At 38.9% G+C, this 19,728-nt stretch overlaps 1 protein-coding gene across 2 annotated transcripts; it reads left to right on the forward strand.

Annotated features, from left to right (window-relative positions):
- Positions 1-4,364: 4,364 nt before the first annotated feature.
- Positions 4,365-15,206, forward strand: arsh (arylsulfatase H). 2 transcript variants are annotated; one of them, XM_037790885.1, is made up of 11 exons: positions 4,365-4,521; positions 6,251-6,406; positions 6,639-6,760; positions 6,878-7,000; positions 8,951-9,153; positions 10,808-11,028; positions 11,505-11,641; positions 11,950-12,087; positions 12,938-13,097; positions 13,483-13,604; positions 14,178-15,206. In XM_037790885.1, the coding sequence occupies exons 1-11, from the start codon at positions 4,517-4,519 to the stop codon at positions 14,585-14,587; spliced, it is 1,797 nt and encodes a 598-aa protein (XP_037646813.1). In that variant the 5' UTR covers positions 4,365-4,516; the 3' UTR covers positions 14,588-15,206. The 2 variants fall into 2 exon arrangements, with proteins under 2 accessions (XP_037646813.1, XP_037646814.1); XM_037790886.1 differs by having other exon boundaries at positions 4,377-4,514.
- The last annotated feature ends 4,522 nt before the right edge of the window (positions 15,207-19,728 follow it).

Consider the following 19,728-nt stretch of genomic DNA (forward strand, 5'->3'; position numbering starts at 1 on the left):
CCATAATGTACAGTTTTCACCTATCAAAAACTGATTGCAGCTCCTACCTTGTGACTGTAAGGTTTTTTTCTGCCTCAGAATGGTTTGGTTTCATTCATGAGGATTATATCTGACAGATTATAGCCCACTCAGTCTTTTTTACCTGCTGAAATTCCTTTAAAGGAACATTAAAACCCATAAAAGACAGTTTTGCCAAAAACTGATTGCAGCTCTTACATGGTGACTGAAAGTTTTTTTCTGTCTCTAATGGTTTGGTATCATTCATGAGGATTGTATATGACAGATTATAGCCCACTCAGTCTTTTTTACCTGCTGAAATTCCTTTAAAGGACCATTACAACCCATAATGTACAGTTTTCACCTGTCAAAAACTGATTGCTCAGAATGGTTTGATTTCATTCATGATGATTATATCTGACAAACTATAGCCCACTCAGTCATTTTTACCTGCTGAAATTCCTTTAAAGGACCATTACAACCCATAATGTACAGTTTTCACCTATCAAAAACTGATTGCAGCTCCTACCTTGTGACTGTAAGGTTTTTTCTGCCTCAGAATGGTTTGGTTTCATTCATGAGGATTATATCTGACAGATTATAGCCCACTCAGTCTTTTTTACCTGCTGAAATTCCTTTAAAGGAACATTAAAACCCATAAAAGACAGTTTTGCCAAAAACTGATTGCAGCTCTTACATGGTGACTGAAAGTTTTTTTCTGTCTCTAATGGTTTGGTATCATTCATGAGGATTATATCTGACAGATTATATCCCACTCAGTCCTTTTTACCTGCTGAAATTCCTTTAAAGGACCATTACAACACTTAAAATACAGTTTTTACCTGCCAAAAAACTGATTGCAGCTCCTATAGAGTGACTGGAAGGTTTTTTTCTGTCTCAGAATGGTTTGATTTCATTCATGAGGATTATATCTGACTGATTATAGCCCAGTCATTTTAACCTGCTGAACTTCCTTTAAAGGACCATTATAACCCATAGTCTTCACCTGCCAAAAACTGATTGCAGCTCCTACCTTGTGACTGAAAGGTTTTTTCTGTCTCAGAATGGTTTGGTTTCATTCATGAGGATTATATCTAACAGATTATATCCCACTCAGTCCTTTTTACCTGCTGAAATTCCTTTAAAGGACCATTACAACCCATAATGTACAGTTTCCACTTGTCAAAAACTGATTGCTCAGAATGGTTTGATTTCATTCATGATGATTATATCTGACAAACTATAGCCCACTCAGTCATTTTTACCTTCTGAAATTCCTTTAAAGGACCATTACAACCCATAATGTACAGTTTTCACCTATCAAAAACTGATTGCAGCTCCTACCTTGTGACTGTAAGGTTTTTTCTGCCTCAGAATGGTTTGGTTTCATTCATGAGGATTATATCTGACAGATTATAGCCCACTCAATCTTTTTTACCTGCTGAAATTCCTTTAAAGGAACATTAAAACCCATAAAAGACAGTTTTGCCAAAAACTGATTGCAGCTCTTACATGGTGACTGAAAGTTTTTTTCTGTCTCTAATGGTTTGGTATCATTCATGAGGATTATATCTGACAGATTATATCCCACTCAGTCCTTTTTACCTGCTGAAATTCCTTTAAAGGACCATTACAACACTTAAAATACAGTTTTTACCTGCCAAAAAACTGATTGCAGCTCCTATAGAGTGACTGGAAGGTCTTTTTCTGTCTCAGAATGGTTTGATTTCATTCATGAGGATTATATCTAACTGATTATAGCCCAGTCATTTTAACCTGCTGAACTTCCTTTAAAGGACCATTATAACCCATAGTCTTCACCTGCCAAAAACTGATTGCAGCTCATACCTTGTGACTGAAAGGTTTTTTTCTGCCTCAGAATGGTTTGGTTTCATTCATGAGGATTATATCTAACAGATTATAGCCCACTCAGTCTTTTTTACCTGCTGAAATTCCTTTAAAGGACCATTACAACCCATAATGTACAGTTTTCACCTGTCAAAAACTGATTGCTCAGAATGGTTTGATTTCATTCATGATGATTATATCTGACAAACTATAGCCCACTCAGTCCTTACTACCTTCTGAAATTCCTTTAAAGGACCATTACAACCCATAATGTACAGTTTTCACCTATCAAAAACTGATTGCAGCTCCTACCTTGTGACTGTAAGGTTTTTTCTGCCTCAGAATGGTTTGGTTTCATTCATGAGGATTATATCTGACAGATTATAGCCCACTCAATCTTTTTTACCTGCTGAAATTCCTTTAAAGGAACATTAAAACCCATAAAAGACAGTTTTGCCAAAAACTGATTGCAGCTCTTACATGGTGACTGAAAGTTTTTTTCTGTCTCTAATGGTTTGGTATCATTCATGAGGATTATATCTGACAGATTATATCCCACTCAGTCCTTTTTACCTGCTGAAATTCCTTTAAAGGACCATTACAACACTTAAAATACAGTTTTTACCTGCCAAAAAACTGATTGCAGCTCCTATAGAGTGACTGGAAGGTCTTTTTCTGTCTCAGAATGGTTTGATTTCATTCATGAGGATTATATCTAACTGATTATAGCCCAGTCATTTTAACCTGCTGAACTTCCTTTAAAGGACCATTATAACCCATAGTCTTCACCTGCCAAAAACTGATTGCAGCTCATACCTTGTGACTGAAAGGTTTTTTTCTGCCTCAGAATGGTTTGGTTTCATTCATGAGGATTATATCTAACAGATTATAGCCCACTCAGTCTTTTTTACCTGCTGAAATTCCTTTAAAGGACCATTACAACCCATAATGTACAGTTTTCACCTGTCAAAAACTGATTGCTCAGAATGGTTTGATTTCATTCATGATGATTATATCTGACAAACTATAGCCCACTCAGTCCTTACTACCTTCTGAAATTCCTTTAAAGGACCATTACAACCCATAATGTACAGTTTTCACCTATCAAAAACTGATTGCAGCTCCTACCTTGTGACTGTAAGGTTTTTTCTGCCTCAGAATGGTTTGGTTTCATTCATGAGGATTATATCTGACAGATTATAGCCCACTCAATCTTTTTTACCTGCTGAAATTCCTTTAAAGGAACATTAAAACCCATAAAAGACAGTTTTGCCAAAAACTGATTGCAGCTCTTACATGGTGACTGAAAGTTTTTTTCTGTCTCTAATGGTTTGGTATCATTCATGAGGATTATATCTGACAGATTATATCCCACTCAGTCCTTTTTACCTGCTGAAATTCCTTTAAAGGACCATTACAACACTTAAAATACAGTTTTTACCTGCCAAAAAACTGATTGCAGCTCCTATAGAGTGACTGGAAGGTCTTTTTCTGTCTCAGAATGGTTTGATTTCATTCATGAGGATTATATCTGACTGATTATAGCCCAGTCATTTTAACCTGCTGAACTTCCTTTAAAGGACCATTATAACCCATAGTCTTCACCTGCCAAAAACTGATTGCAGCTCATACCTTGTGACTGAAAGGTTTTTTTCTGCCTCAGAATGGTTTGGTTTCATTCATGAGGATTATATCTAACAGATTATAGCCCACTCAGTCTTTTTTACCTGCTGAAATTCCTTTAAAGGACCATTACAACCCATAATGTACAGTTTTCACCTGTCAAAAACTGATTGCTCAGAATGGTTTGATTTCATTCATGATGATTATATCTGACAAACTATAGCCCACTCAGTCCTTACTACCTTCTGAAATTCCTTTAAAGGACCATTACAACCCATAATGTACAGTTTTCACCTATCAAAAACTGATTGCAGCTCCTACCTTGTGACTGTAAGGTTTTTTCTGCCTCAGAATGGTTTGGTTTCATTCATGAGGATTATATCTGACAGATTATAGCCCACTCAATCTTTTTTACCTGCTGAAATTCCTTTAAAGGAACATTAAAACCCATAAAAGACAGTTTTGCCAAAAACTGATTGCAGCTCTTACATGGTGACTGAAAGTTTTTTTCTGTCTCTAATGGTTTGGTATCATTCATGAGGATTATATCTGACAGATTATATCCCACTCAGTCCTTTTTACCTGCTGAAATTCCTTTAAAGGACCATTACAACACTTAAAATACAGTTTTTACCTGCCAAAAAACTGATTGCAGCTCCTATAGAGTGACTGGAAGGTTTTTTTCTGTCTCAGAATGGTTTGATTTCATTCATGAGGATTATATCTGACTGATTATAGCCCACTCAGTCTTTTTTACCTGCTGAAACTTTTTTAACTTTTTTTGTGCGCATTTATCCAACACAATTAAGGTAAATGTGGTTCTAACCTTTTTTTTGTGCGCGTTTACTCCACACATTAAGGCACATATGGTTGTGCGCTCATAAGGCAGTCAGTACCGTAGAGAGAGGGAGGAGGCGGTAATGCAACTCAACGCTGGTTGTCACCGACATAACACCATAAAGAAGAAGAGGAGGAAGAGGAGTCAGTCGTTGGCTTCAGCAGAGGAGGAGATGTGTCACAGTTTTATGAATCAGTGCATTGTGCAGGTATGAGGTGAGTCAACACATGGCAGTTTTACCTTTTTAAAACAACAGCAGCTGCAACATCTGGATACATGCATGGCTGCAACGTGTTTTGACTGAACTACTGTAAAACAGCCGAATGACGTAAAAGTTAAGAGCTAAATGATGCATCTAATGTCGTCGGTGTTGATTTAAAGTCATTGCAAACTGTGATCACACTTTGCACCTTTGCTGTTAGTTAATGATTATATAGTTTTAAACTTGCAAACAATTGCCACTTGGAGCTGCTACCTGGTGGATCTGCTGCAGCTCTGTAGTCGCTTTACATAATGGAAATCAATAAAGTTTGCAAAACTTAAAATCTTGTATTTGATGGTACCTTATTTGCTTTTTGTCCAAGATTTTCAGGGCCCTATTGTAAAGACACTGTGGATTTGACTACAGACTGGTTGGCCTGGGACCAGGCAGCCAAACCTTAGGATTATTCATTGATTTTAGAGACAACATATTTTATTACACTATAACCCATAAGAACCCGGACCCATTTCTCCTTCAAGGAAAATTATGGGGGATATAATACAGACTAAATAGACCACATAGAACACATTTCTGAATTTTTTTTCAAAATGTCTTTAAAGACCTGTAAAGTTACATATAGGCGTTTATGGTAAATTTATTCCTCATTTGAACATAAATCAGCCTGACAGTATTTTTGTGTTTGGTAACAAAAACTTGTCTTTTTATTTGCATTTCCACAAAATTATAACTTTACTTCTTAGGTTTAACAACAAAATCTTTTTTTTTCAGATTTGTTTTACAACACAAAAATCACTGTCATCTCCCTGGATGACTGCCAGTGCATCCTGAACACTGTATTGCTTCTTGTTATCCAGACTACAGAAAAAATAAAATGGCATTGAAATATAACTGATATAGGGTAGAAAAATCTTGTTTGTCTGTTTATTTTATTTACTGATAGGCGGAAATTGTTTCCTTATACATTTTATTAATAATTTAATTAATATAACATGATTTTTTGTTAACATTTGTTTTAATATGCCCTGAATTGAACAATATAAAATATATTAACTAAATATCATTGAATCAGCTAAATTAACTGAGCAGATCATAATCATTTTTCTTATTGTGACATTAATGCCGATGTGACATATATGTCTCAACGATATTCATCTGATTTGTTTTATATCAATTTGTTCAAGAAATGTGATCACAACAGGTTAAATGTAATAAAGGACATGTTATTTAAGTATTACAATTCTTAAATGGCTTGATTCTTACCTTTAGCAACAAAAAATAAGCTTTTTCAATTTAGCTAATTCTGTCACATGTGTTAACCTGGCACACAGACATCTTGGAAATGTTGCTATGGAAACACAAAATCACATGACCCATCAGGATGTTCAGTATGTGTCACTTAGGGACTCCATGAGTTAAAGTCAAGGATAAAGCTTTATAAGGAACTTTCCAGAACGTTTAAAGGGCGTGTGACACCTATGTCACCGTGGGTTCTTATGGGTTAACATTAAAATGAACAGAGCAGTTTTGGAGCAGTGAAGAAGAATTGATATCCGGTTAAACAAGTTGATTTTTTTTTCTGGGTTAATACATTTGTGTATTGGATCGGTGCATAGACGGTGCGATCGGTGCGATACCCGATCCCAAATTTTGGGCAATATCGGACACATTTCCGATACTGTTATCGATATCGTAACAACTCTTTCTCTCTCTTTCCCCCTAAGGTCCCCCCTGTTGGCACATCTTCTCCTCTCCCTCCTCCTGGCAGCGGGGAGAGATGTCACGGGGGAGAAGGTAGACAGGAAGCCCAACTTTGTTCTGATGATGGCGGACGACCTGGGCATCGGTGATATAGGATGCTACGGTAACGACACCATCAGGTTAGTGCTAACAAATGTGTTACAGTTTGTTTTCTGTGCGTCTCTTCCTCTTTGTCTGGTTCTATTCTCTTTATTTTCTGACTTTTTATCATCATCACAGCCTGTTTATTACATGATATCTGTGGTATGTCAATACTTCTGTGTCTTGTCTCAATTTAATATGTATTTATTTCATTATCTATATGTCTCTGTCTCACTTATTAACTATATTACACCTGCTCTGTCCCTGTAGGACTCCCAACATAGACAGACTTGCTTCTGAAGGGGTAAAGCTGACTCAGCACATTGCAGCTGCTCCTCTCTGCACCCCGAGCCGGGCCGCTTTCGTTACGGGGCGCTATGCACTCCGCTCAGGTAACGGATACTCAACTTATTTGCCAGTGCAAATAGGAGCATTCTGGTCATATTTGTGCAGCGATGTTTGATAGTTATTTTCCGTATTTGTTTTATTTTTGCCCATGTGTGGGCTAGGATTCGGTAGCACAGGCAGTGTGCAGGTGCTGCTGTTCCTTGGAGGTTCGGGTGGGCTGGCACCCAGTGAGACGACCTTCGCCAAGAGGCTGCAGCAACAAGGATACACCACCGGCCTAGTGGGTGAGATAACTCAATGTGATCATTCATTCTTTGGCCCTCATTGTGAAATTTCTCCTGACCCTCCCCCAGACAACAGAGTTATGGATACTTCAGCATGTTGAATGTTCGCCATCAGGTAGGTGCTTGAAGCTGGATCATGTTTACACACACCTGGGTGCAAGTATATAGAACATAGAGTGTGTGTGCGTGGGCTTGACAAAAACTAAAGCACGTCCATCACTGCCCAACAGTATCAGATTTTAAGTCGGAATGATCTCATAAAACAAAGTCATTCATGACCTTGCTCCACCGTCACTTGTAGCCTGTATCAACAGAAGAAGCAATACTGATCGTGTCTCTAGGGGGTCTATAAGAGGAGAGTGCACTAAAGTGCTTTTAGCCAGTCAGCCTGGTCTGTCAGAGGTCCAAGAGAGTGTAATATAATTCACATAACTATTCACACACAACTAAACGCTTATGTTTCTTCCATCAACCAATTAAAATAATGGGTAATCAATACATACACATGTCAGCACTAAACTCTCTTTTTTCTGCTGCTATTTATATTAGGGATGTCACGATACCAGAAATTTAGTAGTCGATACCAATACCAGCGAAATTCCATGTTTCTCGATTCCAATTCGATACCACGATAAAAAACAAAAGTCAAACAATAAATCCCATGTACTTCAACTTACACGACTTTATTACCGTTTGCATACAGTTTTTTGTTAGGAAGTTAAATAGGTCATAATTCCCTCTCTGTTATCTATTTTATATTCCTGTGAACACATATCCTTCAAATAACTGGATTTATTCAAGTTTCTCGCCAAAAACTACATTTTACAAGACTACATTTGAACACACCATGATAACGTTAGAATTTGCCTTCGCCCAATACTCATTTTTACCGAACAGAGCTTGAACACATCCTAATCAAAATCAGTGATACTGAAGGAACTGGCCTTCTACCTCCGAGAGGTCAAGGCCCAGTTACGTGCTGGTTAATCTTGTGTGACAAAGAGATTTTCTAAACAGACGGGTTAAAGCATAATAATACAATTTATTCCGAACAATCAATGTTGCATAAGTAAAATAAAAGAGTTTACAGATATCTGGATCCAACCTACGTGTCCCTGACAACATACAGTGCATGGGTCAGTTCGCGAAGTCTGAACCCCGAGCTATCCCTGATCCAGCGTTTTTATGGTTTACACAATATCAATAGTCATGAGCTTATGGCACGTGATGTTTTTGCTGCATATCTTCTTCTTTGTTTCTCCTTCTGACTCCTTTCTCTCCTTGACCTTGCCAAAAGAACAGAGCATGCAGTGCCCGCGTGCCTCCCTGTCCTCGCAAACACTTCATGCACAACAAATCCAACAATCAGGTTATTGCAGGTCATTGTAAGCACTTTTGTACATAATAAATCCAACAATACCTCCCGTGCTGAAATCTACTACTGTGTCTTCTCCTGTGTGTCATTTTCCAACCTTTAAACTGCATGCCCTGTTAATATTTGTTTTTCCTCTGATTTTAGGAATCCTTTTAAACTGCATCCTCTGTTTTTGTTCCTGTTATGTTTTATTTTAGGAAGCATTTTGTAACACTTTGGCCAGGGACGATAGATGAAAAAAAGCCTTTTGGCTAATTCTGGCATTTTTATATACCATTTGTATTTATTAATTCGCACTCTCTCTTCTCTAATAAACTAAACTAATTGGTCTTCTGTGTGCGTTTTAGAAAGTATAAGAAAATCTTATTTCTTTTCACCTGCACGTAAGGAGGCAATTTGAGATGCAGTTAGGTGCATCAACATTGCCAGCACACATATGGTTTTGCATTTGGCATATACTCTATTTTGTGCACGTAAGAGAAAGATACACAGGTGTATGTAGGATGTTGAAATGAAGCAACTGTGCACAGTGAAAGGCTGTCTGATTGGTTGTTTCTCTCTCTGTGTCTCTGCAGGTAAGTGGCACTTGGGCGTGAACTGTGAACACAGAGGGGATCACTGCCACCATCCGAACCAACATGGCTTCAGCTACTACTACGGCCTGCCGTTCACCCTGTTCAACGACTGTGTGCCCGGAGAGGGGACTATTATCATGGCACACCTCCAGCACGCACTCCAAAATCTGACTATGTTGCTTGGAGTTGGACTTTTCACACTGGTAAGGGTGATTTTTTTCAGTTGGTCCATTTGGCTTTTGTGCCTCTGAAATAGACATATACAGGCACATAATAAATAGAAAAAGATGGCTGAGCTAGGAACCAAGATAGAAAAACAAAAACAAAGAAAAACTGAGAGATTCATTTGGGTTGCCAAGCAAAGAGGAAGAAATTGGAAAACAAAGAGTTGCTGTGCCGTTCACCCCAAAGCAAAATATCTAATGTGTAACCACTTAGAAATGAGCCTCAGGGATGGAAAAAAGATTGGGAACAAAAACTGCAATTGTGAAATTCACAGCCACGTCAGCCAGAAACCTGTTTTAAGGGAAAGCAAAGTTATGTCGAAACTGAGGACTTGGATGGTACATAGGTCCCTGTGGGAGGAATCGGAACCAGCTGTGCCACAGGTAGAGCAAACAAACAAGCCTGAAAAGAAGAGGACAAAAGAACCAAAAACCAGAACTAAATAGAGAACTAGAGAGTGCCCAGCAGGAAGACGGAAGTCTATAAAACTATTTTAAGATCTACATTTAATTACTCTACAGTATGTATGAACAAACGACACAATGCACTACTTGTTTTACTCACAAAAATTAGTAATTCTGGGTAATAGTTTGTGATGTCATCTAGTGGCAAAATTATGGAATTGCAGTCCCAGACAGTAATATGGAGTGTCATGGTACCACAATATTACATTTCCAGTACAATACAGTACAACAGCCCTGCCATAAAGCCTGCAATGTGGAGATGATAATGTCAAATACTGGTTGAGACATTATCAGAGAGATGTTAATGTTAATAGTTTTAGTGTGTGGTAATTGTTTGATTGAATTGTATTATAAGCCATATACACTGAGTGTATATATACATTGGGGCTGTCAATCCATTCAAATATTCAATCGTGATTAATCGCATGGTTGTCCATAGTTAATCGCAAATTAATCACACATTTTTTTATCTGTTAAAAATGTACCTTAAAGGGAGTTTTGTCAAATATTTAATACTCTCATCAACATGGGAGTGGACAAATGTGCTTGCTTTATGCAAATGTATGTATATATTTATTATTGGAAATCATTTAACAACACAAATCAATGACAGATATTGTCCAGAAACCCTCACAGGTACTGCATTTAGCATATAAAAATATGCTCAAATTATAACATGACAAACTGAAGCCCAACAGGCAACAACAGCTGTCAGTCTGTCAGTGTGCTGACACATGTGATTATCATAAAGTGGGCATGTCTGTAAAGGGGAGACTCATGGGTACCCATAGAATCCATTTTCATTCACATATCTGGGTGTCAGAGGTCAAGGGACACCTTTGAAAATGGCCATGACAGTTTTTCCTTGCCAAAATTTAGCGAAAATGTGGAGCGGTATTTAGCCTCCTTCCCGACAAGCCAGTACGACATGGTTGATACCATGTATCGTATCGTATTGTGTCTTAGCTCTAGCTTTAAAACTGAGCCCACTGCAACCTAAAAATCACAATTTGCATTAAATTACTGCCGTTAAAATTTTTTTTTGCGTTTACGTGTTATTATCACGTTAACTTTGACAGCCTTAATTTTCATATACACTATGTATTTGTATTTTTTATTGTTTATTTAGGGTTTCAAGTAGGGTTGTGTGTGTGTTATGTGTTTTCAGGTGTGTGTCCGTGCGTGTGGCCTCTTTGAAGTCCGCCTCTGGCTACTGGTAGCACTTTTTATTCTAAGTATCCTAGCAACCGCTGTGTGGTACATACCCTTTAAACACCTTCGGACTTGGAACTGCATCCTCATGAGGAACCAAGAAGTGATCGAACAGCCAATGACAGTGGAGACACTGCCCCAGAGGATGCTGGGAGAAGCACAAAACTTTATAAAGAGGTATGTGATGATTAAAATTTCTTCTGAATCACAAAATGTGGGGTTGACTGGAAATGGACTACAGTGCTCATGTTCATCTTTATGAAGAAACAAGTCAATGTGTGGCTCATTGATGTGTGTGTTAGTTGATGTGGTTGTTTGTTTTTGGACGTCAGTGCTTCATCAGAGATTGGCTACACAGGCAACACTGTTTGTGGAATTTATTGACAATAAGAAAAATACAGTTTCAGTACACTTTATTGATGCGTTTGTAATGCAAAGTGGGCACCACAATCAATAGTGGAAAGGTTCACAGCACCAAGGAATTTTTAAAACAAATAAAATAAAATAAAATAACGAGAAATAATGATAAAATAATGAAAAATAATAACATTAACAGTGAAAGACACTTATTTAAATAAATAAATAAATACAATTATTTAAATCTATATAAATTCGCTATCATACTTAAACCTAAGAATTTCTCTCCTCTTCAGGAATGCTGATCATCCATTCCTACTCTTCTTCTCATTGGCCCATGTCCACACGCCGCTCTTCAAAACCCCCGCCTTTGCTGGTAAAAGTCGCCATGGTTGCTACGGTGACAACCTAGAAGAAATGGACTGGATGATCGGTGAGTATATTGGCATGCATTGGTAAACTTTATATACCGGCCTCTAGTTTGAGGGCGGTCTGATTGGCCGTCAACTACCCAGTGCAGCATTTCAAGACGGCAAACAAACATCCCATCATCACTGGGTTTTATACGTATAATACTGTTCTGTGTGTCAAAGTTATATTAGAAATTACAAAACTATGAAAAATAAGACAGAATTTTACTTAAACCACCAGGACAGTCAGCGCAATCTCACTGTCTATCTGTTTAGAGAGTTTGAACTCTCTGTCCAACCATCACCAATGTTATATTAATATGTTTTCTAGGTAAAATTACAGAGACGGTGGACTCCCTCGGCCTAGCCAACGATACTCTGATGTACTTTACATCAGACCATGGTGGACAACTAGAGGATGCTGACTCCAAAGTCGGCCAGAAAGGAGGCTGGAACGGCATTTATAAAGGTATACATCTTCTTACGCTGTTTTTTAATGATAGTCACTTTAACTGCAATCTTGATGCAGACATCAACGTGTTACTCTGGTATTTGAAGTCTCAAAATATTTATAAAATATTAACAGCATAGGAAGTTGTATGTTTAATGACTGATTCATATTGACCAAAAAACACAGAGGAAGACTCCACTTGGGGTTAAATAACCTCCAGGTAGGGGTGCACGATTATTTTTCATCAATATCGAGGTCACGTTTATTTATCACCATCATTCATTGATTTTAGGAACAAAATATTTTTATTGCATTTTCACTTTTAAATAAACAGAGCACTGCTTTCACTTCCACATTGTGCAACATTCCTGCTAATATACAAATCTTTACATCAAAATAAGACTTAAAATAAGGTTCTTCTTCACCTGAATTCAGTGGATTTACAGCTGCAACATTTAGGAAAGTGTGTAGGGTGCATGTGCAGTGGCATGACAGCTCCTTTAAAAGTGAAACCAAAACATCTTGATCGCCCCCTGGTGGCTGGCTGTTAGTTAAGAAAGCGCTTGATTTGATATGCAGCTTTCTATGAACAGAGCACGAATTTAAAACTCCAATATCACAGTCAATCATGTTCATTTAATTGTGGGGAAGCCAAAATCGTGGTCGCAATTAATATTTGATTAATTGTGCTGCCCTGTTTCAGAGTATCGAAGGTTAAAGCATATAATATATCATTGTAATAATTTTGAATATTAGACTATATCTTGGTTAAATGATAATTATACAAAATGTGTATCTTTCTTACTGAATTTACTGCAAAAATAGAGATATTTGTGTTGTGTAATTTATTTTAATTACTCACCTATAGGTGGGAAAGCTATGGGTGGCTGGGAGGGGGGGATCAGAGTGCCAGGTATTTTCCGCTGGCCCGGCAGACTGGCAGCTGGAAGAGTAGTGGACGAACCCACTAGCCTCATGGACCTCTACCCAACACTGAAATATTTAGCCAAGGACACACAACCAGACAGGTAGAGTGCTTTCTTTCTATTGTGTGTACTGTATTTTTTTTATTCTTGGAAAGGTTGAAAAGCTTCTGTATTTGTTGAATAGACTAGAACACCAAACCATCGTTTACAGTTTCAAAAAGAGACCATACAATTACTCTAAACTTGAGCATAATAATTCAGGTGTTTTGTAGCCAGATGATTAGTGTTAATATAACATGTGGATATAACATAATTGCTTTTCTTAATACGGTAGTCGTAATATGATAATTACAATGTGAGATTATTATAGAACAAATGATTAAATGTCTATGTCTGTATGTAGTGTTGTGGTAATTGATATTGATTTTGATTTTAAAGCACATTTGTATTTCACCGTTCCCCTCTTACCTTTCCCTCTCTCTCCCAGACAATCCGATGGCTATAACCTCATGCCACTGTTGGAGGGGAAGGTAGAGCGATCAGAGCATGAATTCATGTTCCACTACTGTGGGATCTACCTGAACGCAGCACGCTGGCACCCACCTGGAAGTAAGTCACGCATGTAGACACATGCAGTGAATCCTCTAGCAGAAAAACATTTTTGACCACATTTTGAAATCAAACTGTACTGTACCTTCAGGCATTCACAAATAGAATACCACAGAATCAAACTAAACTTAACTAAAATTGTAGTACTAAAGTAAAACAGCTTAATGTAGCTTGGTAACTGCATATATTACACTGTGTGAATGAGTGCAGCATTATGGTGAAACTTTCTTTAGGTGTGGTCTCTTTTTCATGCTTTTTTAAAACCTTTAGGGCTCACTTGTTTGCTCACACAGATTCGCTGCAGCTCTCTCTCTTGCTTCATCACTCACTTCTCACGTACACACACACACACTCTACGCACTGGCTCTACTGTTCTCCAAATTACCTACGCTACTCTAACAACAGCTCTTCACGTTTTCACGTCGGCCACCGTAGTTCTCCTACATGCTGGAGAAGTTTCAATCAACTTCACCGCTAGATGTCACTAAATCCTACACACTGTTCCTTTATCCTGTCACGGTATATGTACCGTAAACATGTGCATGTTCACATCTGGTGTGTGTTTCCCTCCAGGTGACTCCGTCTTCAAGGTGCACTTTTTCACTCCCAACTTTTCTCCCCTTGGAGCCGGTGGATGCTACGACACCGGCATCTGTCTATGCCACGGAGAACATGTGACGCACCACAACCCACCGCTGCTGTACGACCTTTTCCACGATCCCTCAGAGTCCCGCCCACTAACCCGTGATACTGAGCCGCGATATGCTGAAATCCTCGAGCAGACCGCCAAAGCTGTGGAGAGACATCGAAGTACCCTCACAAACAAGCAGGCGTCCGATGATACTCATTCACAGGCCGACGCAGATGCTTACGGCGGTCAAAGTCAGATTACATTAGACAAGATTCTGTGGAGACCCTGGCTTCAGCCCTGCTGTGGGACTTTTCCATTCTGCGGCTGCAAAGAGGACACAACAGATGTTTAAGGGGGTGGCTGTGGCTCAGGGGAGGGAGCGGGTCGTCCTTTAATCACAAGGTTGAGGATTTGATCCCCAGCTCCTCTTCTCTGCATGTCAAAGTGTCCTTGAGTGAGACTCTGAACCCCAAGTTGCTACTTAGGTGCTTTACAGCAACCAACTGCTCCTAAATGCTTAGGATAGGTTAAATGCAGAGGTCAGATTTCATGTTTAATGATTAAAATGAAGTTTGAGTTGTTTTTTTTTTCTTTATTATAAGTTTAAAGTGTAAGGTAAAAAATCTTAAAAAGCTCTAAAGTTGGGTTTGGTGAAGCTCCTCTGGTATCTACGGCAGGATCTTCACTTTTTTCAGGAGCTCTCACCGTTTCAAGGTTCCAGGCCATTTCCAACAAGTCAAAAAACAATACATTACCTACTATACCTGCAGTAAGTGCAATATTACTGTACATATGTGCAATAGAGCCAAAAAATATGCATCTTTGCATACATGAAGGGAAATTCTGTTGTTTACATGTGTATCATTCATTAAATGAAGGATCTGTTCAGTTGGTGCTCTTGTTTCTTATAGTAAGGAGCATAAAATCAGTGCTTTAACTGTGCGCACAATAAAAAGGTTATTCAAAAAAAATCCATTACTGCAATTCTCTCTTATTGAATACATCATTTAATCTTAGTTATTTAGTTTCTGATATAGCTCAGTCACTCAAACATTTCAGTTAAGTGGGACTGAAAATAGAGGTTAAGAGGGTAGTTTAGACTGTGTGCCATTAGAGGGCAGAGGCGGACCGTGTTTGGATGATGGTTGGCTGTGCTGTGTGTTTGTGAGAGAGAGAGAGAGAGATAGAGAGAGAGGAGGGTGAGATTGCAGCTCAGCTCTGTCTCTGTGGGCTCTTTTGCTGTGTGATATGAATTGTTCCTAAATATCAGGTTTCTATGTATTTTCAGAGCAAAAGAAGATAAAAGGATACATAGTCTTAGGTACACCAATACATGAGCACTATGTGAGACACATAATTGATATTGCTGTAAAAGTGTAATATTGCATCACTAGCGATTAGCTGGAGGTTGGAAATGGAAATCCCTCTCCTTGTTTGTTTTTAACTCTAGTGATCAGAAAATACCTCCCAGTGATCATCTTTTAAAGGAGCAATGTGTACCATTTTGGCGGATATATTAGCAGAAATGGAATATAATATTCATAACTATGTTTTTCATTAGTGTATAATCACCTGAAACTAAGAATCGTTGTGTTTTTGTTAGCTTAGAATGAGCCCTTGATATCTACAAAGGGAGCGGGTCCTCTTCACGGAGTCCATGTTGCTCCACCATGTTTCTACAGTAGCCCAGAATGGACAAACCAAACACTGGCTCTAGAGAGAGCCTTTCATGTTTTTACTTTACTGCTTCCATTGCTCCAAAAGTATTGTTATTATGTTAACGATGGCCTCTGAGCTACACCAACGGCGTTACCACGGTTTTGCACTCGGCAGCTCACGTTACCACAGTCTAGGAAAGGGAGGAGTGAGCGGAGGGGTACTCAGTTGGTTGCAATCTACAACCACACCACTAGATGCCACCAAATCCTACACACTGGATTTAACTGTTTTTTCTTTTGCTCTTTATTATCCAACAGTTCTGCACCATTTTTCTCATGCTTTCCTTTTTTCTCCTCCTTTCGAATTTGAATGTCTTGAAAGCACAGCCCCTTGAGCAATTCATTTTCGTTTCTTGATTCTCCTTAAAAGTCTCCCTTGTAGGGCTGCAACTAACGATTATTTTCATTGTCGATTAATCTGTTAATTAATTTCTTAATTAACTGATTAGTTGTTTGGTCTATAAAATGTCAGAAAATGGTGAAAAATGACGATCAGTGCTTCCCAAAGCCCAAGATGATGTCATCAAACGTCTTGTTTTGTCCTTGTCATAGAGGAGTAAAGAAACCAGAAAATATTCACATTTAAGAAGCTGGAAAATTGATAATCAAAATAGTTGGCGATTAATTTAATAGTTGACAACTAATCGCAGGTCTACTCGCTTGTCACTTCTTCCTTCCCTTCCTATTCATCCAAATTGTTTTGGTGGCAATATGATACCTTCTTGATCTGGGAAAGGGAATTTTCCTTTCACTCACTCCCCTTCAGTAATGTGAAAGCACAAGGTCAGCTGCAGAACAGCATTGCTCAAAGACACCGAGGCAGGGTGGATGTTGTCCATCAGGGTGTCTTAGTTTGTCCACAAGGACACCCTGTGGCTCCACAGATCTTCAGCAGTAAAAGACTTTTAAAGACTGTGTGAACTTCTCCATCTCCAGTGTCATCATCATCGCTGATTAACATCATCATCAGCGTTCTCGCTCGTCTCCCTCCAGCAGTGTCTGGCTGTCAAAACATCAAAGTCTACCATTGTTCTCCTTCCTTCCCTCCTCTCTGTTTCCTCTTCCTCCATCTCCTCAAACTGCTTTCTTCATCTCCTCCTCCTTGTTGTTGTCCTCCCTTCTTCCTCCTGCTCCTCTCTCTCTAGAAATTTCACCCACTCATCTGCAAGTGAGGAAGGCAGTTTCATCACCATCATCACTGTAATCGTCGCCATCACGGTCGTAGTATTTACTTCTCTCCCTCCAGCAGAGACCCGTACATCAAACGCTCAGCAAGTTCATTACAGTAGCCACTCCATTATATCTCTAACGGTAAATCATGCAGTCGACCATACATAACGACATTTGGCTGTACGTCAAAGTTAATGATGGCTGCTGGGATTCAATGCTACCGGCTGTACATCATGTCACGCACACACACACATAGCCATGTGCACACCTAACCGCAAAGAAACATGCTTCTAGTGCACACACAAGCACACAGTATATCATGTTGTTTTGAACAGATCAGTGGTTTTCTGTAAAGGTCAGTGTTTCAGGAGAGGCCATAAAGCATTTTTACATCATCCGTTTGACACACATAAACACACATACAGCTTGAGAAGATGGGAATATTGCATTGCAGCTAAAACACACTGGAAATAGTTCTCTTGTATTGAGCAGGTTACACAAACGGTAATAGCTAAGGGGCGGTTGTTGCATTGTTTTGATTTCGTTGCGGTTTTGGTGCCTATAGTTTGGGTGATGCTAAGAATAGAGGTCATTATAGAGCAGAGACTGTTTTTAAAATTAACATTGTCAGTCAGCTGTGGCAGAATATCTTTGTTGTGGTAAATCTGTTTTCCAACTTGGCAATTAGTTTTCACTGCCATTTAAATTTGACGATGTCAAGCCTAGAAGATGTTTGTTGTGTTCAATACTTGAAGTTTGAATGATGAAAAAAACATTCTGATACTGACCATTTAAATGTCAAATACACCACAATTGGTCTATCAGTCAAATTTTGTAGGCTAGTAATGGTTGGTAATGGCTGCGCTGGTTACTTCTTCTGAACTGTTGCTTCACATTTTTACCTCAAGTATGCACTCCAGCCCATTAATAGACCATTAAAAGAATAGTTTAGGGGAAATACTTGCTTTCTTTTTTGAGAGTTCCATGTGAAGATTGATACCGCTCTCATGTCTGTGCTTTAGGTGTGAAGCTAACACGTTCTCATCCCAACTCGTCATAGACCGCCGCTTTGTCACGCCCCTTGGCGTCGCTTTAGGTTTAGGCAACAAAACCACTATAGTTAGGTATAGGAAAAAAACAACATGGTTAGGCTTAAAAATATTAAGTTTGTAAAGTGAAAATGAAACTGAATGTTGTGAACATGGTACACAAACGAACTGCTGATTGTAACGTGAAAGTGAAACTTAACGCACTGGTCACAAGCAGCAGTCTCCTGGATGAAAGCCTTGTGTTTGTTGGGCCCATCCAACTCCCCTCCCACTCACCCTGTGTGTCTCTTTCTCTCTTAATACTTCGTCACCACACTGCCGGTGCACTTTCTTGGAGCGTTTACTGTTGCTGCTACAGATGGGATTATATTATAGGTAATGGCACACCCGGTGCATTTCATACTGGTGCTAAAGGGTGCTTTGTGCGGCGGCAATACACGCCGATGGCCGTGTCAAAGTCGGTATTTGACGCCCTGGGAAAGAGAACGGGTCGGTGAAGCTGGAGCTGGGAGGCAATTAGCCTAGCTTAGCATAAAGAATGGAAGCAGTGGGAAACGGCTAGCCTGGCTCAAAAACACTCACACCAATACCTCTAAAACTCAGAAATTCTTATCGACACATTACGTATTGTTGGTGTGATTCATGCAGAAACACAAAAGTATACAAATGCAATTTATTTCTTGACGATCAACAGTTGGGTTCAGTGACTTCTTGTACTCTTGTTGTCACAGTGAGGTTGCCAGGTGTGGTACCATTGGACCTGTACAGAGATTATATGTCGTGTTTTCTGACCAAACCTGACAACCACGCTTTGCCCCGAGATGCTGCACAGAAGTGCTCGGCAGATGGATAAACTGTTCTTCAAGAAACAGTGGTCAATTCTCCCTTTTTGTTTGTGTAGGTATTTCTAAAATGGAGGTACAGCATAGTGAGCTTTAGGGAGAGTCAAGCTGTTCCGCTGTTTTCAATTTAAACTAAAGCCCTGTGGACAATTCTAAATGACAATTAAAAACATATTTATTCAGCATTGCCTTTAACTAACTGTCGCTCTTCCTTTGTTTTATACTTATTTGGTTTTATTGTTCTTATACCTTCATTTGTTTTATTGCTCGGTTTTATCGTGCAGTATTTGCATGTTTTAATCTGTCTGTTTTTATTTAGTCTCTTCTTTCTTCACTTTGTTGTAAATCATTGTGAGCTACTACCCCTGTATGAAAGGTGCTATATAAATAATTTTGTTTCTATTATTATTATTATTATTATTAAACTAGACTAATCATCTCCCGGGTCTAGCTCCGTACATATCGCACAGATCTCATTGAACTCTGTATAAGAAAGTGAAATGGTGAAATACTCCCAACTCACCTAACAACGTATCCACTTTGACAGTATATGTTGTGCCTGTTTTTAATCCCCAGTAGTGTCACAGTGAGCAGATTCACTAGATAATTGGAGACCTACAAACCCAGTATTGTTTGTTTGCTGTGGAAGTGTGGGAAGAAAAAAGAAAATCTATTTATATACATGAAAATGAGGGCAGCGTCTGCGTGGCCAGT

The sequence above is a fragment of the Sebastes umbrosus genome, chromosome 13 (genome assembly GCF_015220745.1).
Source record: "Sebastes umbrosus isolate fSebUmb1 chromosome 13, fSebUmb1.pri, whole genome shotgun sequence".
Lineage (NCBI taxonomy): Eukaryota > Metazoa > Chordata > Actinopteri > Perciformes > Sebastidae > Sebastes > Sebastes umbrosus.